The 26,638-nt window shown below is 31.6% G+C and overlaps 2 protein-coding genes across 7 annotated transcripts; both read left to right on the top strand.

Moving 5' to 3' along the window:
• The first annotated feature begins 11,357 nt into the window (after nt 1-11,357).
• Nucleotides 11,358-19,956, top strand: LOC101213048 (serine/threonine-protein kinase STY46). 3 transcript variants are annotated; one of them, XM_004144818.3, is made up of 16 exons: nt 11,367-11,764; nt 12,297-12,411; nt 13,174-13,271; nt 13,511-13,630; nt 13,923-13,977; nt 14,273-14,383; nt 15,010-15,060; nt 15,267-15,439; nt 15,537-15,644; nt 16,150-16,223; nt 16,343-16,518; nt 17,260-17,355; nt 17,995-18,075; nt 18,376-18,429; nt 18,744-18,878; nt 19,495-19,956. In XM_004144818.3, the coding sequence occupies exons 1-16, from the start codon at nt 11,568-11,570 to the stop codon at nt 19,570-19,572; spliced, it is 1,722 nt and encodes a 573-aa protein (XP_004144866.1). In that variant the 5' UTR covers nt 11,367-11,567; the 3' UTR covers nt 19,573-19,956. The 3 variants fall into 3 exon arrangements, 2 of the variants coding, with proteins under 2 accessions (XP_004144866.1, XP_011658610.1); XM_011660308.2 differs by having other exon boundaries at nt 12,281-12,411; XR_969972.2 differs by lacking the exon at nt 19,495-19,956 and having other exon boundaries at nt 11,358-11,764; nt 17,979-18,075; nt 18,744-18,797.
• Nucleotides 19,957-21,269: 1,313 nt separating this feature from the next.
• LOC101207426 (mechanosensitive ion channel protein 6) lies at nt 21,270-25,963 on the top strand. 4 transcript variants are annotated; one of them, XM_031888470.1, is made up of 5 exons: nt 21,270-23,523; nt 24,053-24,176; nt 24,556-24,636; nt 24,824-24,849; nt 24,932-25,073. In XM_031888470.1, the coding sequence occupies exons 1-5, from the start codon at nt 21,569-21,571 to the stop codon at nt 24,939-24,941; spliced, it is 2,196 nt and encodes a 731-aa protein (XP_031744330.1). In that variant the 5' UTR covers nt 21,270-21,568; the 3' UTR covers nt 24,942-25,073. The 4 variants fall into 4 exon arrangements, with proteins under 4 accessions (XP_031744330.1, XP_031744328.1, XP_031744329.1 ...); XM_031888469.1 differs by having other exon boundaries at nt 21,271-23,523; nt 24,927-25,134; XM_004144877.3 differs by adding an exon at nt 25,206-25,963 and having other exon boundaries at nt 21,280-23,523; nt 24,556-24,849; nt 24,932-25,134.
• The last annotated feature ends 675 nt before the right edge of the window (nt 25,964-26,638 follow it).

Below are 26,638 nucleotides of genomic sequence, written 5' to 3'. Positions count from 1 at the left end.
TTAATTAGAGTGAATTTTAATGTGATGTGACAAGTTTTGAAGTAAAATGTGTTACGTGTGGATTCTAGAATCAATGACAAAAACGTCATAATAAGAAAGAAGGAACAAGAGGATAACAAAAAGTCATGAATCCAACCTACGACTTTGTTGAGTTGTCTGAGCTTCAGGACATACCCAACAATCAAAGAACCAACCTAGTTCATCCTTAATTTAGAACAAAGACATATTTCACTTGAAGTGGTTTAGATAGCAAGGACTCGGTCCAAGCTCGTTCATATTCACTCCGCCCATTCAAAACCCTAAGAGGATTAGTTAATCATGAGAAGGAGTAAACTAAAAGAAAAATTAGGATAATCATCAAAACCTATATTTAGAGGAGAATGGAGAGGTGCACACAAGGTAAGCAAGTTCTTCATTATAATCGAATAAGTTGTGGCTCTCTAGATCTTAACAGCATCAGAGAATATCAGATGAAATTAATATATGTAAAATACAAAAAAAAAAAATGTAGAAGAGAATATCAGAGGATCTAAAATAAAAAACTCATTATCCTTCTTCCATTCTCGAAAATCTTCAAATGTTGATCATTTTACAATACTACAAAACAAACATGAAGATGATCTGGATGTCGTGAAGGAACAAATTTATTTAAAATGAGATAAACAAAAGGTTAATTTAGCCATTGATAGGATGTGTAATTTGAAGAGTTAATTTCTCAAAGCTCATGTATGAAGAGAGAGAGAGAAGAATGGGGCCATCTAAAATTCCTAGGATCTGAAATTTTGTCAAATATTTCCTTGTGCCCCCACACCCCATGCCGCCTGTAGGGTCAATATTGTCAGTCCATAAAGGGCCCCCAACGGTAGCGGATCAACATTTATATCTAAACCACAAATTCAATCAGGTCAGCAATCAGTCCAGGTTATGGCTACATCACCCTACCTTCTAGTTTCCCATATTCACTTCTCTACATTCAAATGCAAATGTACTATTATATTTTTAATTTTTAATGAATGAAGTACTCCAAAAATAATTTACATAACAAAAAATTAAAATAAAATAATGAAGTAAAATGAAAAAATGAAAATAGGTAAAGTTGAGGGCACATGCATAAAAATAAAAAAGTTAAATTTGTTTTCTGTTCGGATAATGCTATTTTTTAATTTTGCATTGTTTGAGATATGATAATGCCAATATTCTAATATTTCTCCCCCAAAACATGCGCTTTTTTCCCTTCCTTTCTTTCAAATGTTTACTAATTCCCCCTTTTTTCCTTTCCATCGGCGATTCCAGCGGCTACCACTCGCCGCTTCGCTGGCAAACCTCGTGCTGTCCTCACATTCTACTTTTTTTTGGCTCTTCGTTACTTCCAAAGGCCACTTGCCACCTCAGATATGCTCCCCCCATTCCACGTCGTCTCCACGTCATCCTTCTGCCAGGTCAACACCGGGCAACGGCAGTTTATTCTCATCCCAAGATGCGGATCCCCTGTCTTCATGTCTGCTTCGTGCACCTCACCTACCTCCCCTCACGCTCCTCCCACTTGTTGCCACGTGGATCACGTTCTCATTCAACTTCCTTTTTTTTATTAATCGAATGTGTAGCACGAGTTTTTTCAAAGTAGAAAAAATTTATAAATTGTTTACATTTTCTCCAACAAAACCACTCAAATAAAAAAAATTAACTAAATCATAAATATTTTTTAAAAAGCTCTATTTTTTTCATTAAAAAATTAATTAATGATATAATCTATCACTAATAAATTTCAAAAACTAACTTTACAGTTTACATTGTACTATATCTATAAATAATTTAAACTTGATTGCTATATTATTTGCAACGTTCTCAAAAAAAACTCATACCCTTCACGTATTGTGTGTCACATCAAAATACTTAAAAAGTCGACGGATGAATTGTGGAATCCACCAATAATTATGAAGGTAAATCTCTAGTGTGAAAAGTGGGTTATGTAGCTATGTTGACATGTTCTTTTACCTAAAAAGAAGTTAGAGGTTTGATTTATTGTCTCTAATAATTGTTGTGTTAGAAAAACAAATGGGACATGTACTCTTGCAATATTAGAAAAATAAAATCATTTTCACATTTTTCTTCTTTTCATTTTAGAAGAAAATGTTCGTATATTTTTAAGTTTGCATCGATCTTTGTGTTGTCTACTTAGAGTTCAATTACAATTTGTCATTTAACAACTTTTTTTCTCTTCTTATTATTTAATATTTAAAATCCTTTTTTTATGATTATAAAATGTGGAAGAAGATGGAAGTTTTAAATCATCATTTTAAAAAATTATTCATATATTATATTATCATTTTTTAATCTAAACTAATCTATATGGACCTTCGTAAAGTAAAATGTCCACACATATAAATATATCATCCTAAATACTTGTTTATGCAAATTCATTGAGTAATCCCAACAAAATATTTCAAATTCTAGGCAATAATAATAAGATAAGTCTTTTTTTTTTTAAACTCCCTTGAGTCAGCTCATTATTATTTATCTTAATTTTTGAACTATTACCAATTAATTAACCAATCAAAATAATAACAACTTGTTTAAAGAAAAAAAAAACCACAATTATATCAAATCCCCACGAATCTGGACTTCAATCTCGTCGCCTTGGAACAGCCCACCAACACGCCCAGTTCCAAATCTGAAACTTTCTATAAATTCTTGACCCCATGATGAACATCAACTTGCTCCCACCATCTAATCCCAACCGTTCATTCGTTTTCTCGAAATAAATCATGATTAGTTCCACGACTTGCATGCTACTCAATTTGTTAATTAACATTATCATCTTATTTAAGGAAAAAAATATATTATCATTTATCATTATTATTGTTATTATATGTTATTAAAGTTTGAAATCTTACTCTTTATAGAATAAAAACACACACAGGTGGTACTTGGGGGTGTGGTTTCATAAAAATATATGTTAAAGAATTAATGGAAAGTGCCTAGATTATAGGTTTAATATTTATAGAAAAATGTTTATTTAGTTCTTAATTTTTAATATTATCAATAAAACATATTGTCGTTTGACTAATTAACTTGAAGGTATTCTTTATTGGGCAGATCACAATTATGAATATAAACTAAACGTTACTTTATAATCCCATGATTTTGGTTCTATGTATCCTTTTAAATACTTGTTTGGGTCTACTTTGGTTTCATGGATTTGTCAACTTTAGCTTCTTTTTGGTAACTAATTATTATGATTATATCAATTCGTATTTCAAACTCGTCTAATACATAGAATATTCGTATCTTAATTTTATATGTGTGGATGATAAAAGATGGGAAATGTTTTTTTATAAAAAAATATCATAAACAATAAATTTGAATTAGTAAATGAACTTTTTTTTCTTTCTAATTTTAAAACAAGTTAATGTGTACAATTTGTATATATTTACCTTTCTTTTATATTGTTTATTAATGTTTTTCTATACTTTTGTATACTTTATGGCGATGATCGATGAAAATATTGATATGTCGACAAAAAAAGAAGAAGCATGCTTACTTTATATTTACGAGTTAGATAGTAAAATTATGAAATTATTTATAATGATGTTTAAAAAGGTTAACTAAAGTATATATACAAATAGAAACCTTTTTAATATAAAAATGACTTTCAACTTTTCATTTTTGTCTCGTGATTGCGTTTTTTAAAATCGAAAAATCTATTAAATACAAAATTAAAAGGGTTGTATGTTAAAATTTATTAAACTTTCTATTTTATATGTTCACGAGCTAAATAAAAGAAATTACTCAAATATTTATTTCACACGTAACTAAAAGTTTGAATTATTGAAATCTAATCAATTCGATATTTTAGCCACTTTACTAACTCGTATAGTCCTAATTAAATTTGTAATTAGGTTTTGGTAAAATATTATTTTAGTCGATGTATTTTGAATTTCATTACATTTTAGTCCTTATAATTTCTATACATAATCAAATTGTGATCTCTATACTTTAAATAAACATTAAAGAGTTTCTCATCAAAATTAGATAAACAATAATAATAATTTTCATACAAAAAGTACATCGTACAAATATAATTTTACAATTTATAAAGTGAATGTAGGTAAACCTCTCAAGATTTTGAGATCAGATCGTTATTAATGTTAACTAAAGTTAAATATATTTGCGAGAAAACAACAAATTAATTTAAAGAATGGTAGAATATACATAAACTAAATCAAAATGAAACAACTGCAAAACAGGAAAAAACAAAAAAAAAATTTCTAATCTTAGCTTAGTTAATTTGTCAAAGCATGATGGAAGGAAAAGTTTTAGTTCGATAAAAATTGACGTTACCAAACGTAAAATTAATATAATATATTTGGTATTTTCTCACTTGTAAGCTTAAAATATAAATAAAAGTCAGATGAGAGAAAATTGCTCCTATACAATTATAAATTACCAATTGAATACACAAGAATAGGTAGAGATAAATTTAATATAATATTGATTCTCTATTCAAATAAAATACGTAAATTGTTAAGTTGAATTGACTACTTAATTTTTTGCATAGGCTATTCAAAGAAGAAATAGAAGGCATGAGAGAATAGATAATTTGAAGATGATTATGGGTCCATGGTAATATCTGGCAGATTAGATCTATCCACGTGGCAATGAAGGGTTGTAAAAATATTAAACATTAAAGACAGCGACTTGGATTCCCATACAGCTCGGACAGGATAGAGCTCAGTAGCTATTCACAAATCTAAACATTTATTATTATTATTATTATTTTGGTCCCAATAAATAATTAAATATCTTATGTTGGTCCCAAATTCTTTGGGTTGAATTACAATTTTAGATGTTCAACTTGTTACAAGAACCGATCATATGTCTATTTAGCATATATACTTTTTTAGATTTTCTTATAATTTTAAATTAAAAATTAGAGTTTTGATTTTTACGGTTTGATAATGTTTTTTTTTTGTATAATCCCCACAGAAGAAATGATTTATAAGTGTTGTTATTATCAACTATAAATACTGTGAAAGGTTAAATTTTACTCTCTTTTTGAATGATACGAATATAATTAGGACCATCAAGTTGTCACATTTTAACTTTTTAGTTTTTTTTATATTTAATAGATTTGTTTCAAGTTTGTTTATTGTTTTGGTGATACAGATGTTGTTTCATTCTAATAAACTTTGGGAATTTGATGATATATTATTAAAGATGTCTATTTTCTTCCAGTAGTCGAGGACCCATATGAAAATTTAGTTATCGAAAGAAAATGGAAAAGGGAGTGAAAAAATTTATGCGAGCTAAATACGATCAACGGATATACGCATAATACATTCTACAATTATTACCTTCGTTTCCCACCCAACTTAGTTTTTATATATTTTTTCTATATTTATGTACATATAAATAAAAATATGTACATGGCTAACTTCTAATGCCCGAACATTGATATATGAACGTAGGTTCGAATCATTTTAAACTCTTAAATGATTTATTTAAATCATTTTAAAACTTCTAATGATAAACAATTTTGATTGGTTTTCTTTAAAAGAAAAGAATTAAACAATGAATATATTCTATGGGGAGAAATTAAACTGAGACACCAAATTTTTTTACGGTTAGGGATTGAGATGGGGCAAAGAAAGTCATCACATTCTCGTGGTCCGCGGCAACGTCTCTATATAAGGCATTAAGCTAAGGAGTAAAAAAGTATAGTTCACATCACACACATAGAAACGAACTTCACGGTATATGGGAGCTTTGTTACATTTGTCTTTTAAATAAATATTAAAATTAATCAATCATAATCTTACCATGATATTATTAATCATTATATCTTAACTAGTATCCAAATTATACATGATATATAACTTCTTTTTAATTTTACCATTAAGTAACGGAAGCCGGCATGGAAAACACGTTCTATTCATCTACGTAACGTTAAACCACATGTAACACACGTGTAAAATGGCCGTTTTAAAATGAGATAATATTATTTAAGTTGAATTATTTGACCAAGAAGCAACAATAATATAATAAATACGAAAATAGACTTTTTATAGCCGTTATTAACTTAACTATCATTAATATGTATTGAAATACACTGAATCACCTAGTATAAAGGTTTAGAGAAACGGAATATATAAACTCTTCAATCTAGTAATGTTATATTGTATTATCTTTAATAAAATTGTACTTTTTTCTACTTTCATAGACATAACTAACACACTGTTAATGAACCATGTATATCTCTATATATATATCGATCTTTGTACGTGTATTGCATCACAATAATAGGATATTATTTTATTTTGAAAATTAGGTAAGTAAAATATAATATGAATAGAGATTTGAATTAAAAGATCAAAATTATAGAAGACGTGGGAGAGAGAGAGAAGAGATAAGATATGAATGAGAGAAGGAAGAAAGTGGACATGTTGATACTAAGAGAGAAAAAAAAGGATTAAAAAGTGAGGATATGATATATATGTATATATATGTATCACTTTTCTTATCCTTTTGAGAGAGAGAGAGAGAGAGAGTTTCAAGTTTCGTCTAACCTCCACCTTAGAAGCTTGCATCAAACAACACCCAAAACACGTAAAAAAGTGCCTCATCCTTCTATTTCTTCTATCGTTTCTCTTTTGCCTCACTTCACGTTTCTCCTATCTAATCCTATATGCTACAAGTGGGACTTCCTTTGAGATAGTATAGAGACGTTTTAACGGTTAAACCATGATAGAGTTGACTAAAATTCATTTTTAAGATCATGTGAAGTGTGACGAAAAATATTGTAAATAAACATATAAATTTTTATAGGATTGATCGATATACTTGAATGCATCATGGACTGCACTTCGTCTTTATGCATCTCATTCTAATTATTTATATAAAAAAAGTATATTAAATATTTCAAAAGAAGTAAGAGAACTTGTCTTCTGGTAAATTATGTTGATGGTCGTATGCATAAAGATAAGTGTAACACAAGATAGATCATCTAACAAACTTAGGGGTCAGTGTAATATTAATTTGTCGATCAATTGTTTGAATCAGGTCGGTTATTGCTTGTTAAACTATGGAAATAATATTATAAAGGTATAATTTTCTCAAAATGCGTAGAACAATAATCTTAGTTGAAAAATGAGTTCGATCATTCAAACATATAATTTTAATTAAAGAAGATTAGTACATGTCAACATTGACTTATGCTCCCTTTAATAATTTTGATAGAACTAAAGTTGATAATTAACCTATAAATTGATTTACTATAATCCTAAAAATTTGACATATTTACAATTAACTTTTTCTTAATGCAATTAACTATTTTAGCTGTTAAATTTGTAACCTTTTAAATAAATTTATAATAAATTTTAAATTTCCAATAAATCGATAAAAGTCTAATTAAAATTAGGATGTTTGTTGATACATCATTTATAAAAATATGAATACCTATTAGATACAAATATGATTAAATGTTTTATAACTTTTTAAAATTAGTTTTCAATATTGATAATTGTTATGGGACAATGACCATTAATTAGGTCGTCTACCTACTCATTACATCCATGTGTTTCTAAATGGAAAAGAGGTTTACTTTATATGCTTTATAAATTACTACGATTGAATCGAGACAAATCTCTACTATATAAATAAAATGTGTAAATCTTGGAAACAACCCATAGATCATAATCTAACTCAAACATCCCACAAACACAACAAAATCCTAAAAATAATCGTTTTATTAAAGAAATAAAAGCGATACCTTAATTTTCTAAAAATAGAATTTTATAAACCATTACACATATTTTATATGCTAATTATGTTTAGCCCACCTTAATTTCCTAAAAATGGAACTTTATAAACTATTACACATATTTTATATGCTAATTATGTTTCGGATGGGGCTAATATTTATATATGGGATGTCAAAAGCATATTCGATTCGCACCTAATTTTGTCAACTGTATATGTTATTGACCCACGTGGCTTATTCACTTACCATTAAACTAATTACAATAATTTAATTACAAAAAATCTTGTTTAGATCGTAATTAGCAAACTAATCGGGACCCGCCCACTTTCTTCTCTCTTTCTCTCTTCTCGACTGACCTCTTTTACTTCTCATCAAACCACTCCTTTTATTACTTTCCTTTTCTGGCTAAATATATAGTTTCATCTTCAAAACTTTGTCGTTTTTTATTCCGAAATTACTTTTTATTTTTATTTTTTAATTTTAATTGGTTTTTGAATGATATAATTAAATATTGGGGTTTTAAAAATATAATTAAAAAAAACAAACTAATTTCTTTTTATAGGAAAATTAATAAATTAAATTTGTTAGAAGCCTGGAAATCAAAAGATGTGTTTCACATTATTCTAAATTTTATGCTAAGTTTATTCTACATAAATTAAAATTTTAAAGATTTGTTAGATGGATTTAAAAGGGTTAGAATTATCTTCTTATTACATATTTAGCTTGAATAGTCAAGGTCTTGTTTAGAAATATTTTTCAACAAATACTTATCAAGAGTTTATGAAAAGTTAAATTATTAGGTAAAATGTAGTAACGTTTTCAAACTCAAACCTAAAAAATAGACCGAAGTTTATCGTGAAACACATAAACTCCAAACTCAAAATTTTCTCTACATACATCAATCAATTTGTAACATTCATTCAAATAAAAAACGCACAAAAAATAATAATAATAAAACAACAAAAATTTACTCACAAATTAACATTTATCAATGATATGGTAGGTTTTTATTCACTTAACAGTTAGAATAAAGTTGTTAAGGAAATAAAGATTGAATCACTGACTTTTCAAAAAATATATTATACAAATTAATTTTAAATTAAATTTATGTTTTGACACAACAATTTTAATACAATATATAAAGTGATAGGTTGAACCTTTTTACCACAGATAGATACAATTATATTAATATCATTGTCTTTTCTTAAACTTATTAATACCCCCTATTTTTGACAAATTTATAATACTGCATTCAACTTTCAATTGAATAAATATTTAAAAAAAATTATAAAGTAGAATATGTGACAAAATTATCTAAAAGTAAAGTTATTAATTTTGTTAGATGAAAATGTAAATAATTTATCATTTTTTTTTATTTCCCTTATTTTAAATCTCATTAAATTTATTTTATGTGAAAATAAGAGCACGAAAAAGAAAGGAATACGGAGATGGAATCCACGAGGGAAATATAGAGGGAAAGTTATAGTTAAAAAGGAGAAAAAAAAAAGGGGGGGGAATAATAAAAATAAGGAAACTACGAATATACCCTCGAGAAAACAGACCTTTCCCTCCAAGCATTCGGGAGTAAAATTCGGAGGGGGCCCACCAGGCGGAAGGAGAGAAAGAAAAAGAAACTCATTTGGAAATCCACAAACAAAAGGGGTAAAGCTGTCTTTTCACAATCTCAAGCTTATCCAAACCAACCCCTGTGGGCTCCCTGGAATATGCCACTTTTATAGGTCCCCCAAAATGGATTTGTTTTCATTTTAATAAATACCTTTCTTTCTTTCTTCTTTATTTCTTTATTTCTTTATTTATTTACGGAGAGAAAGAGAGAGAGAGAGAGAGAGAGAGAGAGAGAGGACCTCATGTGGGCAAAATGCCCAGTGGACTCCCTAAAGAAAAAGAAATAATACATATCCTCCTCTCCAAGATTATTATTGTGGGACCCCCCTCTTTTTCCCCTTTTTCTTTCTCTACAATTTTTTTTTAAAAAAAAATTTAAAATATAAAACCCACACACATCCTGATTTCTAATTTTACATTATCCAAAACCCCTCCCTCCACTTCATCCTGCTCGAACCCTCCATTATCCGCCACCTCCTCCCCCCTTCCTATTTTTCTTATTTTTCAAAATTAAATAACCGAAAATATGTTTTTGTTACATATTCTAATATTTTACTCTATATTTAAAAAATGTTGCAATTTTACAGGTCCTTTCTAAAGTTATTCTAATATACTTTAAGGAATTTATAAGCCTCAGGGAGAATATAAATTTTTTAAATTTCTCCATATTTTATTAAATTTTAAATCTTTTTTAGTACAATAGTTAGAAAAATATGAGATTCAACCTTTTAGAGACAGAGTTTTCACGTATGCTATTCAGCTAACTCATTAATTTTATTCATGAAGCTTTGATTTATTCCAAATTTAATACCAATGAAAAGAAAATTGTGAGTGAATTAGCAAAGCTATCTTACACGTGGCGGTGGTGCTCATACATTGTTTTTCTTTTTTAAGTGTTTTATCGTTATTTTTCTTTTTTCTAGAATATTAAATCTTCCCATAACAAAAATTTATTTTTCTGGAGTGAATGGGATGATTTAAAGGTATAGATCATATTTTTAAAACTGTTTTATCATGATATTTAAAATTTAATCACGAAAAAAACAAAATTGAAAGCCGTTAAAAAACATTAAAAAAAATGAAAAATCACAACATTATCGAGTAGACTTGATTTTAATACGTTCAACAAAGTATATAGTTTGAATTTATTTCATACTTTTAAAAATTTGTGATTTGTGACAAAACAAAGTATACGCTAACATGAGCTTAGCTCAACTGACATTTGTGGATTCAAATTCCCACCCAATATTTAATACAATACCTTTGCAAAAAAAAATAAGTTATACTTTCAAAATAAAAATAACCAAAAACTGTTTTAAGTTAAACAGGAAGTTGTAATTAGAGATTTGTTAATTCTATATTTTATTAACGTGTCGACATCTTTACTTCATATTTTGATAAATGATAACAATAAAGTTAGTGTTTAAAAATTGGATTGCTATTGGCTAATTTTGGACAGAAAAAGGATTTGGATATGGAGAGACTAAATTAAATTATGTTGGTTTTTGTATAATTTAATGGTAGGAAGAGAATATTTTGACAGCTTCTCCAAATTTGACTCCAACAAACTAAGAAATTAAAAAAAATAAAGAAATAAATTTATATTTTCGTATACAAAAAAGGGTCATTTTCCAGATGGGGCCCAATGGTGTTTTTTCAGATAAAATTAAGATGCCAAGTGCTGATCCTCATGGTAACAACAGCACACCACAACGCACAAGAATTTTCCTCTCCTTTAATTGAAAATGAAAAAAGGCGTCGCCGGATTAGCTATAGAATCCTCCTCGCCTCTGATCCTCCGTTCCGTAAAATCGCTTTAATTGATTAATTTAATTTTAAAAAAAATTAAAACATTTATAAATAAATAAAGAGAAGAAAGTTTTTTTTTTTTGTTGGTCCTTTAATTATTTCATTATTAGAATATGAATTTCCATTTTTGAGTATTTAATTTGGCCATATTAAATCTGTGTCTCTTCATATAAACTCGGGTTTTTGGTTTTGGATTTTGATTTGGCTTTTGGCTTTTGGTTTTGGTTTTGGTATCGGTTTCTTTTTTCACAATCAACCATCGTTTTGCTTTTTCACGTAAAACCTTTTCTCTGTGCAATAAAGATCGAAAGCTTCTTGCCTTCCATTTTCCTTTGCCGTTTGCTTTTTCTTCCATTGCTTTTTTTTTTCCCTAATGGTTATGGAGGATAACGAGAGCTGTGGAAGTAGAGCGTACGACTTGTTATCACCGGCGCAAAGTCGGCAACAGAGGCAGAAGTTTGAGGTCTACAATGAGGTTCTACGGCGTTTGAAGGATTCCAACAACGAGGAGGCTATTCAGCCTGGTTTTGATGACGAACTATGGGTTCACTTCAATCGTCTTCCCACTCGGTATCTTTAACCTACTCTTTGCTTCCGTACTCTCCCCTACATTCCTTCCTTCTTTCTTCTTTGACTCCTTTCTCGCGTTTTTCTTGATCGAGGTTTTCGTTTTTCTTTTATCCATCCTTTGCAAGCTTGTTAGCCGGTTGTTGATTTCTGGATTACGTTTTCGTTTTGCTTTTTTTTTTTCGTAATCAATGTTGTTGTTTTTTTTTGCATGTATTGTTCGAATTTGTGTTATATCGGATTAGTATTGGATCAGGTTTTCAGTTTTGGAGTAGAGAATAAAGGATTGTGTGTAGATTTTGATCATTTTACATTCTTTCTTATGTTATCTTCAATTAAGAGATTCGGTATGAGTTTGCTTTGAAAGTTCTTTTTACTTTATTGTCTCTTCTACCAATGGTAATTATGGTCATCTTGAACACTTCCTGAGTTTGGTAGATGACTTTAACCGCTTAGTCTTTGTGTATACTGTCTTCTTTCTATCTTCCTTGTTCGGTTGATGAATAGTCGATCAATTAGATCCAATGCTATGCAGATATGCTCTAGACGTAAATGTGGAGAGGGCAGAAGATGTTCTCATGCATAAAAGATTATTGCAATTCGCTCACGATCCTGCAAATCGACCTGCAATTGAAGTCCGCCTTGTGCAGGTGAGCAAGAGCGTAATATAGATTTAAGTGTCTTGAGCGTTTTTCTTACCCCTACCCTCATCATGATACATCATGCGCAGTGATTTTTAAGAAAGTAGTGTAGTGTGCATTTTCTTGGTTAGGACGGGACTACTGGATGTTTTCTGATCATTAACGAATGCAGAAATTATTTTTTGTATCATTATCAAATTATTTAGTCAGTTCTTTTTGGCAATGAACGGAACACCGTGTGGTATTGTAATTTATGAACAAATAAAAGCATTTTTACTATAGGTTAAACTAGCCATCAAATGTGCTTTCACATAATGGCAGGTTGGATTAAACTATTAATATGGAATTTTATTGCTTATGTTACGAAGTTGAGGGATGTGATTGAATCTAGGGGTTTGAACAGTATGGAAACCAGCACTCTAAACCTCTGGGCCAATTTTAATGTATCTTAGATTTCTGGCTTGAGTTTCCTGAAATCTGCTGCCAATTTTGATCTTATGCTGAGTTCACATATTGTCTATGTTTTTTTCAATTCATATGGCTGTTTACCTTTGTAACATTCGTGATTTGAGGAGGAAGTTTTGTTTCAATTAGAGTACAAATTCTCATCTGTAATCAATGTCACTTACTTGGTTTCCTTCTTTGATTTTAAATTTGCAGCTTTCATTTCTATAGGATTATGATTAGTTGTTCGTGAAGGGGCCATTTTCCCTTCCACTCTCCTTTGATCCATAGTCATTAAACTAATTTGTATTTATTGTAATCCTCTAGGTCCAAGCCGTTTCTGATGAGCATTCTGCTGACTTTGCTGATTCATGTCCTGTAAAAGACACTGATCATAATTCTTCAAATTGCTTGAGCAGACAGAGGTGTGCTTTTATTTCTCTGTATTTTGCATGTATGATTCTGTCAGTAAACTCTTATTATGTTAACTTATGTATTTTTATGGTGTTTTAAAATAAGGTCGGATTATGTTAACTTATGCATTTTTATTGTGTTTGAAAATAAAGCTATCCAATCACATCTTATATCTTTGTCGTACTGATTGTGGTATTTGTCATTTTCTTATTAACGTAATAAATCTTTGGTTGATTTTCTGAATTGTTAGCATGCATCCACCACCTGCCTTTGGGTCATCTCCTAACCTCGAGGCCTTGGCTCTTGAAGCTAATAATACTCAGGATCTGGAGGTTGATCAGTCTGTACATGCCAGAACACAGTTTTTCCGGTAATCTCTTTTCCCCTGCCATACAAAATTAAACTAGCGTAGTTTTTATGCCTTGCTTGTTTTGGTGCTCTTTAGAAAAAAAAATAATTGTGTCTGCAAATTATCTTGTTTTAGAAAGCTGTATCTGTTTTACACCTGTACGGCTAGTATTTTTGTGGAAAGAAAAATTATATATTGGAACTTAACTGGTTTTAGCAAACTTGATTCTTTTCTTTTTTTTAGCTCTACCCGTTTTTCTTCATTTAGTTGACAATTGACATATTTTTCTTTATTATTTTGACAAATAATGTAGGCCAATGCATGAAATCACCTTCTCTACGGATGATAAGCCGAAACTTCTTAGTCAGGTATCTCACATACATTGAATTTCTCTACAAGAGTCTGTGTGTATGGTAGGCATATGTGTGTAGGCACTTCAAAGTCTTCATTCTTGAAAGCTAGTCTTATCCATTAATCTAGGAATATAAGTTAGCGTTCTTGGTTTATCTTACATTGAAGTTCTGGTCAATAGATTGTGTGCGTGCGCTTGTGTAAGGTTTGCTAAAAGATACTCAAACAATAACACAAATAAGTTTCTGAACTGTTTAGCTCGTCAATTTTTTATTTGCTTAGCATCTGCTGATACCTTTTGTATATATTCAGTTGACTTCCTTGCTTGCGGAGATTGGGCTCAACATCCAGGAGGCACATGCATTTTCCACTGTTGATGGTTACTCATTGGATGTTTTTGTAGTTGATGGTTGGCCCTATGAGGTATATTATTCTTTTAGACATGTCTCTACTGAAATTGTAGCTTCTCTTTTATGTTTTTGTCTTTACAAAGTAAAAGTAAAATAAAGATAAAGGCATCTTGGTTTAGTTTGTTACTTTCACTTATGGAAAGGTCGGTTATGTTTTGTTTTTGGGTATTTGGGTATTTGGGAGGATAGAAACAATATGGTTTTTAGATGGGTTGATAGGGGTCCCGTTGATGTTTGGTCCTTCGTAAATTTGAATGTCTCTCTTTGGGTGATGAGCCCCTCTTGTAAGTATTCATCATTTTCTATTAGATTTGAGGCCCTTTCTAGGGTGCTCCCTTTGTGTGGGCTCTCTCCTTTTTCTCTCTTTCTTTCTTTCTATGTTATGAGTTATTTTATTTTTTCCTCAATGGAAGTATGTCTTCTTTCCAACAGAAGAAAAGATAGAAAGAAAGAAAGAAAAAACATTATAGAGGTGCTAATAATTTTTGAACTTGTATTATTTGTCCTTTCAAAACTCTTAACGGGTAATATAAATCAGAAAGGAATAATAACTATGTTTTTGGATAATTTTCTGTACTGTACATTCATCAAAATTTTAGCCAATGCTCAAATCTAACTTGTATTTTGGTATTGAAACAGGAAACAGAGCGGCTGAAGACTGCATTAGAGAGTGAAGTTTTACTGGTTGAGGTAGCTCTTTATTATTTAAGAATTGGTTGATTTTGAACATTGCATCTAAATTCCATGTTGTTTTACTATTATATGGATGGTCAACTCTTTCAAAAATGTTGTGCTTTCTACTCTCAATTCAATAACCCTTTCTTTGTCAACTGTCATTTCATTTTTTACCATGAATTTGTGCCTGATTATCTTCGGAATTTTTATTCTCTTTTCAGAGGCGAGGTTGGCCAAATCAGAAATCCTCGTCTCCTGTGGGGGAACTCGATATAACAGCTAAATGTGAGTCTGATCGGGTAGAAATACCCACAGATGGGACTGACGTATGGGAAATTAATCCTAGACATTTGAAGTTTGAGCATAAAGTTGCATCTGGTTCATATGGGGATCTGTAAGTCCAAAAATGATTTTTTTTTTCAGTGCTTTTTCATGTGTATACTTTTGGTACGGCTTTATGTGAGCCTAAATGTCACTATCAACAAAACCAGGTATAAAGGTACATACTGCAGTCAGGAAGTGGCTATTAAAGTTCTCAAAACTGAACGTGTAAATACAGATATGCAAAGTGAGTTTGCCCAGGAGGTATATATTATGAGGTAGGTCAAATATTGGTAATCCGTTATTTTAAATCTACGATTTATTTTATGCTGATTTTGATTAATTTTCTTAGCATTCTTGACAAGTTGACATTGAAATTATCATTTCTTTGAGGTACATGAATTCCCCTCATTTTATAGTTGAAATTGGATACAACCATTTTGTGGCATGGAAACAGGGAACATAAGGGAGGGGTTTTACTTTTTATACAAGGATTTTGAAATAGATGAAAGTAAATAATTGACAGGATATCTGGTGGCAGTTATAGTTAGACTCTTGAACACTTCCATCCACGTTACCTCTGCCACACCAAGTGAAATTTATTTGTACCTCTTGTGAAAATGTCTTTGGAAATTAAATGTTGCTTCCAATTACATTTTACATGACTTTTTTTAATAGTCTTTCCTCACTTTTTTTTGGTGATGTGTAGAGATTGAGTTATTTGCTTTATTTTCAGCTCCATGCTTATAATCTTTTGATTTAACATTTTTGTGTGATTTGCAGAAAAGTAAGGCACAAGAATGTCGTACAGTTTATAGGTGCATGTACTAAGCCCCCAAGCTTGTGCATTGTAACAGGTGAGTCCAGCAAATATTCCACTAAGTTTAATTTTCTAACCCCATTGAACATAATAAACAAGCTAACATTATTTATTTGGATTGAATCTGACAGTTATTTCTCCACTTTTTCACTTCAGAATTTATGTCTGGTGGTAGTGTCTATGACTATCTACATAAACAAAAGGGGACTTTTAGGCTTCCATCTTTGCTTAAGGTAGCTATTGATGTCTCCAAGGGAATGAACTATTTGCACCAAAATAATATAATTCACAGAGATCTAAAAGCTGCCAATCTTCTGATGGATGAAAATGAAGTAAGAACAATTTCCTTTTGGTCCTTCATTTTGATGTCAATGCATGTCTCTGCTCGATATTAATTAGTCCTTAATATACTAACTTTCTAGAAATATTTGCACATCTTAGGCTGTACATAAGTTCAGACCACAGTTATTCTTATGGTTTAATAAATTTATTTTTCTAGAGATTAGCTTTTCACCAAATATCTGCATGAGGTAGTTTATTTTGAAAATGCATAAAACAGTAGAATCTTGAAAATACCTAATATATTGTTGCCTACTCGTTTGAATCTTGAAACATTTTCACATGCTTTGGGATATTCTTCCAGGAGCTTCTTCTAAAGAGATATTTCTTCTATCCAAAGAACCAATCAGACCAATCTTTTTTCTTAAAAGTGAATAAATTGCTCTTCAACTTTATGCTACAAATTCAACTTTGTCAAGCAGGAATCTCAATTGCAGATAAAAGCTGTTTAGCCTAAAGTTCATCTTCCCTCTTTTAAGCACAAGGGATGCTTCAATTTTCTAAATTTGCCTTTAAGCTATGAGACTTTTAAAACTAAAATATTAGTCTGCAATAGACCATTGAGCCACCCTATGATGTGTTACATATTGTCTGTATACAAAAGCTTGATAACTGTAATGAGTTTATACAAGATTTTTTATGCATGTAGTTGCACGTGCATATTGCACAATTTGGTCGATTTGCTATACGATTTAGAGTATCAGCACCTTTCTCACACTCACTTTATACCACAGGTTGTCAAGGTTGCTGATTTCGGTGTTGCCAGAGTAAAAGCTCAATCAGGAGTTATGACCGCAGAAACCGGGACATATCGGTGGATGGCTCCTGAGGTATGTTCATCGAAGCACTGAGACTTTTAGTATTCATGGGGTCACACCATGGACTGTTTTGCCCATTTTCTTTTGTTTTATTTATTTTTTATGGTAGGTGCAAGTGAGGTGGCATACCACATATGGTGTGTTTTCTTTAAAAAAGTTTCATCCTTGAGTCATAATATTTCACAAGATCTCTTAGAAAATGAAGGATATATTTTATTTATTTTCTTATTATCTTTAAAACGGGGAGTTTTCAACTTTGTTTGAGAAAGAAATCCTTAAATTTCTTATTATTCGCTGCATTTATACGATCGCCTCACTGAGGCTTGCTTGTGCCTGGCATTTAACCTCCAATGGCTATGCTCTTGGTTGTGTTCCACAATAGTAAAGACAACGACTTTTTGATATCGTTTTCTCGACAATTTAATCGATCATTTGAGTAATTGGCTGCTATGATTCTAATTAATAATTGGTATATTGCTATTGAGTACTCATTTCTTTCTTTTCTTGTTTATTCCTCCCTTGGGTGGCTTTGAGGTTGATCATTTTCCTTTGGTTGAAAATCACCAATCTCCAAAAACTAGCTGAATGTTTGCTGGAATATATAGTTTACTCATCTTGTCATCTTCTTACTCCAGTTACTTCGTATTGAAGGTTATTGAACACAAACCCTATGATCACAAGGCTGATGTTTTCAGTTTTGGAATTGTCTTGTGGGAGCTGCTAACTGGAAAGGTACAACAAATGGCAATCTAGCATTTCTCCACTTGGTTATGACACGTTTGGAAGTTGTTTTTAAATAGTTCAAATTATATTTTCTTCGTTCAAAATCACTTTAAAACATGTCTATAACCATTTATAATGTGATCTTATACTTTTAAATACGATTTTCATACCACTAAAGTTGCTTTTGAGTTGTTAAAAGCATGTGTTTGAAGTGATTTGAATCATCCCCTTATTCGTTCCTTCTTCCTACAAGATAAGTCAGCTTTTTTGTTTTCAAATGAATGATATTCTGTCTGTTTTGCTTACCAGCTACCTTATGAATTCCTAACACCATTACAAGCCGCAGTCGGAGTAGTACAAAAGGTACAATTTGATTCCCATAAAATCTAGCTTTATGGTATTTTGATTATGAATCTTCCATTGTAAGAATAGAAAATAGCTGGATCTATGCCGTAAAATGTTCCAATGGCTCCTCGAAGAGAAAAACAAGAGTGTTTTTCTTCAAATCATTAGAGTGCATGCTAATCTCGATCGTTTATATCGTTTATTTGTAGTTTTTTAAGTTCGACAGAGCTGCAAGTCGGGAGTGGTTTAAGGCGATATGTCATAACTATCAATATTCAAGATGGCTATATCTTTTTTGTAGTCTAATGAGTGGTTGGTGCATGCTTTTTCAGGGTTTACGGCCTACTATGCCTAAGCACACTAATCCCAAGCTAGCTGACTTGCTAGAAAAATGTTGGCAGCAAGACCCATCTTGCAGGCCTGACTTTTGTGAAATTATCGATATATTGTTGCAGATAACTAAGGAAGTAAGTTCCTTCCCTTTCTACAAGTTTATTATTTTTCTTTCACGAAACAAAGGCAATATGTTATATGCTGGAATTTAGTTTCTTCTAATTTAAATTGTTAGCCAAATTTCAAAAACAAAAACAAGATTTTACAAACTATTTTTTCAGTATTAAATTACTTAGCTTAGTTTTTCTGAAAACATGGGTAGAAAGTAGGTAATAAGGCCATTAAATTTAGAGGTGAAATTAGTGTTTATAAACTTGATTTTAAAAACTAAAAACAAAAAGTTAAAGTGCCATTCAATAATCATTTGACTTTTGATTTTTGAAATTTGGACTTGTTTTCTCTTTGCCAATTTTTAAAAAAAAACAAGTTATGGAGAACTATTTTTTTAATTTAATTTTCAAAATACAACTCTATCCTAAAATGCAGTCAAAAAAAACTTTTAGAGACCAATGGATGGAAATGAGATTTATAAGCTGAATTTTCATAAACAAAAAAACCAAATGGTTACCCAGAGAATTCCATTGTAAAAGCGTACTCTATTTATGGATGATTGTATAAAAGATTATATTAAATTAGTATTTGTAAGCATACAGAAGAATATATATAATTATAAAATGTATGATTGAATAGGTTGCTGAAGAGGGTGAGGATCGAAGAAAGGAGAAAAGTGGAGGATTCCTTTCTGTGTTGAGACGAAACCATCACTGAGAAGTGAACAGAAAGATAGAAGAAGAGAAGCGGTTGGCAATTTAACATTATTGTCGTTTGGCTTTTGGCTAATCTCCAACCTTGTCTTTGTATAGTAATTTATCGTCCACAACATTTTACTTCTTTCTTTCTTTCTTTTTTTCTTTTAACCTTTTTACCCCTTCATTTATTTCTTCTATCAATTTTTCTAACCGATTAATTATTTCCATTCCCCTAGTGCCAAAGTTTGAATTTCTTTTCTTTTCCCTCTATTTTCTTTTCTTTCTTCCATATCAAGGTGTTGTTGATAGTTGTGATGATTCGCAGCTTTGTCTTTTCAAATAAGAATATTTAGAAAACATATTTATACAGGTCTTATAATCTCCTCAAGGGCATTTTTTTTTTAAATTGAAGATTGAATCTTGTTGTCCCGAATCTCAATTTCAAAAAATTGGCCGATAGTTTCCCATTAAATAGTTGAATACTAAAGGACAAATTGATAATCTTACATATGTGATGTCATTAGTAATGGTTGTTTGTAATGATGCAATTTTTTCCTTCAGGTTTGAAATTTTAAATCTTTATTTATTTGAAATAATAACGATAGTACTTGTTTTATATATTTATATAAAGAGTAAGTGGAACTATTTATTAAAATAATAATCACTTGAGTGTTTAAGAGTATAAGAAAAAAGAGAACAAAAGTCACTTTTGAAATTATATGGATTTCCTTCAAACATGTATTCAAAATATGTATTTAAGCAAACAAAAATTAAAAAGTAGCAAAATGTTGGAAGTATTTATATAAAATAGCCAAAAAAAAAAAAAAAAATCAAATTCGCTCTTATTTATATAGTTTTTTCTTTTTTTTTTTTTGGTTATCTATAACAATTTTCAAAAAAAAAATTAAGTTTGAATTATAGGGAAAAAAAACTGAAGTTTGGATGTCATTTAATAAAACTCCAACCTATATAATACTTTGGAACTTAATAGCATTATATTGATAATACTTTGACCTTTCACAAAATTTCAAAAGTAATTTTGCCATTACAATTGTGATGAAAACCCCATATACCACATGAAAAATTTAGAAGACTGGCTTATTTTACAAGTGAATGTGCCTAATTTCACTGCAGGACAAAACACTTTCGTTTTGGACGAGCTTTTTCTTAGACCAAATGTAGTATTTTGTGATAGCAACTTCTTCATTTTGGCAGAGTTGGTGTTAAGTGTTTTGCAGTTATTTTAAAGATTAAAATTGAAGATTGGTGTGTACACATTTGATGTTGTTATAACTTGTTTATTTGGTTGTTGCTGTGTTTTAAACAGATGGTATTCCAGACATTATCCATCCCAAGACTTAAATGGGCCAATTCTTGTCTTAATCTCTTTCTTTAAATCATAAAAAACTCCTATTTTTCCTCCATTTCTATCCTTACGTTATCCTCGCTTTCTATTATTGGCACATAATTAATAAAAACTATAGTATACATTTCAACTCATACAATCATATAGGAATGACTTGAAGCGATGTGAGCAGCCTAAATTTTCATTCATAATTATCTAGATCACGACTACATCATTTCATATCACAATCTTTGTCTAAAATTTTAAGGAACTTCTACTTTACGACTATATATATGAAATATTTACGAAAATTTGTAGTTAATATTATTACACATTTTAAGTTAATATTATTACACATTTTAAAAAGTGAATATATATATTGATTTAGAAGTGACATACTTTGAGATCATTTCTTATAATTAAGCCTTAAAGAAAAAGAAGAAGACTAACCATATGTTAAAATAATAATAAGGACAATAACATAGTTAGTTAGGCTAATTCCAAAGGAAATTGAAAGCTTATGGCGTTATTGCATGGATTTGCGTGCTTTATTCCCATGCAAATTCCCCAACCATTTTCTCTCTCCCACCTTCTTCTTCTTCTTCCTCCTTCAAACCTCAAAATTCTCTTCGTCAATCGCTATTTTTCCTTTGGGGGGTACTAACCAGTAATGGATACGCTCAAGAAATCTTTCAAAGGTAATGTATCTTTCAAGCATACAAGGAAAATTTCTGCTGGAGGAGCCGGCAGCGAAATCAATCACGAAGAGCTCCCCATTCTTCTCAATCACCAAACTACGGATCATAGTCGTTGTCTTAGGGATCGTCATCCGGTGAACGATTCTGATACATCTGACAGAACAGAGGTCATTCTCAAGATTGATGGTGGTGGTTCGTCTTCAGCTGTCTCCAGATCTCTGGACTCTGCTGGCAATAATGGCGGGAATGTTTGGCGGGAATCCAGGTACGATTTCTGGAACAATGATGAAATTGGAATTGGGGAAAGTGCGAGAATGGGTGATAATAGTGGTGTTGATAGAAACGAGGGATTTGAATTTGTACAGACTGGTTATGGAATGGAGGATCCTCCTACGAAGCTGATTGGTGACTTTCTTTGTAAGCAGAAAATTGAGGGAGAAACGACTTTGGATATGGATTTGGAAATGGAGGAATTGAAGCCAAATAGGATTGTACCTCCATTGGCAGAGTCGCCTTTGAGTCAAACTTCTAAGGATCTTAAAGTTTCGTTTCAGCACGACTCGACAGAAATTTCGAGCAATGATCAGTCAATAAGAAGGCGGAATAGAGATTCAAATGATTTGAAAGAAGAGTCTAAAGGAGGACAATCGCCACGGCAACAACCGCACCATGAACGTCTTGGATCTCCAACTATCTCTGGGGTTCAGAACGAGTCTCTTGCTGAGGCTATGAGATGCGCATCTAACTTGTCCTTTCATAGTGAGCTTTCATTTCAAAGGAAATCTAATTTACTGAGGGCGAAAACCAAGTCAAGATTGATAGACCCACCTGCCGAGCCTGACCGGCTCTCTGGCCTCATTCCTAAGTCAGGTCAACTACGATCTGGGTTTCTAGGGAAGATTGAAGACGACGACGATGACCCCTTTCTAGAGGATGACCTTCCAGACGAATTTAAAAGGGGAAATTTCAGTGCTCTAACTGTTCTACAATGGGTTAGTTTGATTATAATCACTGCAGCTTTAATCTGCACTCTTTCTGTTCCTTATTTGAGGGAAAAGAGTCTATGGGAGTTGGATATATGGAAATGGGAGGTGATGATTTTTATACTGATTTGTGGACGATTGGTATCTGGTTGGGGGATTAGGATTGGTGTATTTTTCATTGAGAGGAATTTTCTTTTGCGTAAAAGGGTTTTGTATTTTGTATATGGGGTTAGAAAACCAGTGCAGAATTGTTTATGGTTAGGCCTTGTTCTCATCGCTTGGCATTTGTTGTTCAATAAACGGGTTGAGAAACAAACCAACACCAGTATACTCAATTATGTGAGCAGAGTTTTAGTTTGTCTCTTGATAAGCACACTGATATGGCTTGTGAAAACCTTGATGGTGAAGGTGCTTGCCTCTTCTTTCCATGTAAGCACATACTTCGATCGAATTCAGGAATCGTTGTTTAATCAATATGTCATTGAGACGCTCTCGGGTCCACCTCTGGTTGAAATACGGAAGAATGAGGAAGAAGAGGAGAGGATTGCAGATGAAGTCCAAAAATTACAGAATGCAGGAATTATCATACCCCCTGATCTCAAGGCTGCAACCTTTGCTTCTATAAAGAGTGGAAGGGAAATAGGTAGTGGACGGACCCACAAAAGTTTTTGTGCAAAAAGTTGCAAACTCTCTCGAGCACTGACCAAAAATAGGAACGATGGAATAACGATTGACCATTTGCACAAACTAAGTACGAAGAACGTCTCTGCCTGGAATATGAAGAGGTTGTTGAACATAGTTCGATATGGTAGTATTTCCACACTGGATGAGCAAATACGGGGGCCGTGTCTTGATGATGAATCTACTACAGAGATCAAAAGTGAACGCGAGGCAAAGGCTGCAGCAAAAAAGATTTTTCAGAATGTGGCTCATCGTGGATATAAGTATGTTGTTATATCTATTATTTCGACACTCATGTGGGCTTGAAAATTTGTTGAAGCCCTAACATATGGAATTTAATATCAATCGGAAAGAAAGTAATTTTACGGGGCTCAAACTCATGACCTTCACCATGTTAAATCAACAACAATTCAAAAGTTTAAGTTGACGAGTTGGGATAAATCTAATATCAATACTTTTACATATGCCATTTCTGCTCATATTAAGCTTTCTTATGGCATATGACTCATATTCTATGAAACTAACCCTCCTAATCACGTCTCCATGTATGTTCCTTGTTGCTTGACAAAGTGAAATTCTTTTGAGAGTCTAATTCAGGTTAACCAGCTACTTAGGTTTAATTATGTTGAAGGATTTCTTGATACCCAAATATTATAGAGTCGGATAGATTGCTTCACGAGATTAGCCAAGATACTTATAGATAGGTTTGCATACTTACATATATTAAGAAAAAAGACATGCATTGTTATGTTTACGCTAACCTCATTACATAATTTCTTTTGTTCTTTGCAGGTACATATACCTGGATGACTTAGTGCGGTTCATGAGAGAAGACGAGGTTCTTAAAACGATGAGTCTCTTTGAAGGAGCCGCTGAAAACCAGAGGATAAGCAAATCTGCCTTGAAAAATTGGGTGGTAAGAATGCAAAAATGATTTCTGAAAACGTTCCTTATCAGTTATCTCTTTTGAGTTAGTGCCATTGCTCGTGTTACAAGTAAATGAAGTTACTGAGATGAAATAGTATGACTAGCACTGTGCTGGGAAATTTGTTTAGAAATTCTGTTTACATCTAGATAATTAAAACCACTGCAGCGAGAAAGTTTAAGAACCGTTGTCTGAAATTATGGAGATAAATTAATCTTAATGAAGCTTTGTCCGCAATTATGCTCCAAAATACTCCAAATGTTATCCATGATCGTTCCAACTTCCAATTTCTGATCAAATTTCTTCCAATTCTAGTGCTTTAGCATTTTCACCGCCTATTCTTGACATTATGGTACATCCTTCTGTCCAGGTCAATGCGTTCAGGGAACGAAGAGCCCTTGCTTTAACACTGAATGATACCAAAACAGCTGTGGATAAACTACATCACATGGTGAATGTCATATTCGGCATCCTTATATTAATTTTATGGCTTATAGTATTAGGAATTGCCTCCAGCAAATTTTTCATCTTCCTTAGTTCTCAAATAGTGGTTGTGGCATTTATTTTTGGAAACACTTGCAAAACCATATTTGAAGCAATCATCTTTTTGTTTGTCATGCATCCGTTTGACGTTGGAGATCGCTGCGAAATCGATGGAATGCAGGTAGCTCTCATTTGTTTTGATTTTTATGTAACTCTAATTTCTTCTGAACCTTGGACCTGATTATCATCCCACTGAAGTGTAGATGGTTGTAGAGGAAATGAACATTTTGACTACTGTATTCTTGAGATACGACAACTTGAAGGTTATAATCCCAAATAGTGTTCTTGCAACCAAATTAATCCACAACTTCTACCGTAGTCCTGACATGGGCGAATCAATTGAATTCCTTGTCCATATCGCTACACCAGCTGAGAAAATTACGGCCATGAAACACAGAATTATAAGGTAATTGTTAGCTGTAAAAGAACAATGTTGTTACCTGACATACGTAATAGCTGACTATTTTTCTTCTGCAGTTACATTGAAGGCAACAAAGAACATTGGTATCCTGCTCCTATGATTGTGTTCAAAGATATAGATGGTTTAAACAAGGTCAAATTGGCAGTTTGGTTGTCACACAGAATGAACCATCAAGACTCAGGGGAAAGATGGGCTCGGAGGTCCGTCTTGGTCGAAGAAGTTGTCAAAGTCTGTCAAGAGCTCGACATTCAATATCGTCTATTGCCAATTGATATCAATATCCGTTCATTGCCTTCTTCTGCACCCTCCATTGGCTTTCCTTCAAATTGGACTTCCCCTGCAAGTTGAACAGCCAGCAACACAGAAGGCTTAACTTTCATCCTCTCTCAGATAAGCTTTCTCATGTCCTATCATCTTCATTGTAGAGATTCACCAATCATCATTTCGACGAGACGACAAATATCTAAACGCTCTATGAATCACCAAATAGATCATAGGTAGACATATTTCGTTACATCGATTAAGAATTTTCATAGCGACTGAAAGGTGAAGGTTGAGATGAGGAAGTGAATTGGATATTAGCAAGAGTTGTTTGAGTTTGAGTTACAACACTATAAGTGAGGTCTACGATAATTTGTTTATACATAAAGATGCTCTGAGTTTAATTAGTATAGGCACTACCCCTGTTGTACTTTGTGTTGGTCTGATATGATTAGTAGCTTGGGTATTTGGATCAGTTTCTCCATCCATACCAATATTTATAGATTCTTGCCACAAAGCATTATGAATTATATGTGTATGTCCTTTGCATATATATATAATTGTATGAAAAGATAATAGAATACAATTACAATAGAAATATCTTGGAATAGTTGTTGAATTGGCCCATGGAAGTTCAACAATTTATGGATAAAAAATAAAACCATTAGATCGGTTGTTTGTGTTTCTAATCATTTTTGCTTCTTTCTAAATCTCAAAAAACATTCCTAACATAATGAGCCAAATCTAAGAAACTGTCCAAAATAGTTTATTCCTATTTCGTTTCTATTTTATAGATCTTCGTTGGTACTTGAAAGAACAAAAAATTTGTAATTGATTCCATTGTCATGAGGGATATGTGCACTTGTAATTTGGTTCCAGTTTCTTGTTATGAGTCTCGAGACTCTCGACTGTAGTTTAATCTTTTGTTCTTTTTATAAATAAACAAACTACTTAATTTTGTGTATTATTAATTTGAAATTTAAATCACACAATATATGTATCTCTTTTGTATTTTGTATTTTAACTTTTTAATAAACTTAGAACCTATTAGAATTTTGTTGTATATGTATCTGTTCTTTTAATATGAATTTAGTATCTCTTTAATATTTTCGAGATCAAAGTATTTATAAAAGCAATATGATTAACTTGAATTGACATCATTTAAAACAAATGAGTTGAGTAACAAATAACAATGTTTACTAAAATATAACATTTACGAACATAAAAA

Source organism: Cucumis sativus, chromosome 7 (assembly GCF_000004075.3).
Source record: "Cucumis sativus cultivar 9930 chromosome 7, Cucumber_9930_V3, whole genome shotgun sequence".
NCBI classification, from domain to species: domain Eukaryota; kingdom Viridiplantae; phylum Streptophyta; class Magnoliopsida; order Cucurbitales; family Cucurbitaceae; genus Cucumis; species Cucumis sativus.
The sequence above is the reverse complement of the archived record's forward strand: the minus strand, read 5'-3'. Positions and strand labels throughout refer to the sequence as shown.

Bases quoted from the DNA above. Each gene is read 5' to 3' on its own strand.
- LOC101213048 (XM_004144818.3), top strand. From the start codon at position 11,568: ATGGTTATGGAGGATAACGAGAGCTGTGGAAGTAGAGCGTACGACTTG. The intron at 11,765-12,296 runs GTATCTTTAACC...AATGCTATGCAG, and splicing joins TTCAATCGTCTTCCCACTCG to ATATGCTCTAGACGTAAATG. The intron at 13,272-13,510 runs GTGTGCTTTTAT...CTGAATTGTTAG, and splicing joins AATTGCTTGAGCAGACAGAG to CATGCATCCACCACCTGCCT.
- LOC101207426 (XM_004144877.3), top strand. From the start codon at position 21,569: ATGGATACGCTCAAGAAATCTTTCAAAGGTAATGTATCTTTCAAGCAT. The intron at 24,177-24,555 runs GTAAGAATGCAA...CCTTCTGTCCAG, and splicing joins CTGCCTTGAAAAATTGGGTG to GTCAATGCGTTCAGGGAACG. The intron at 24,850-24,931 runs GTAGCTCTCATT...ACTGAAGTGTAG, and splicing joins GCGAAATCGATGGAATGCAG to ATGGTTGTAGAGGAAATGAA.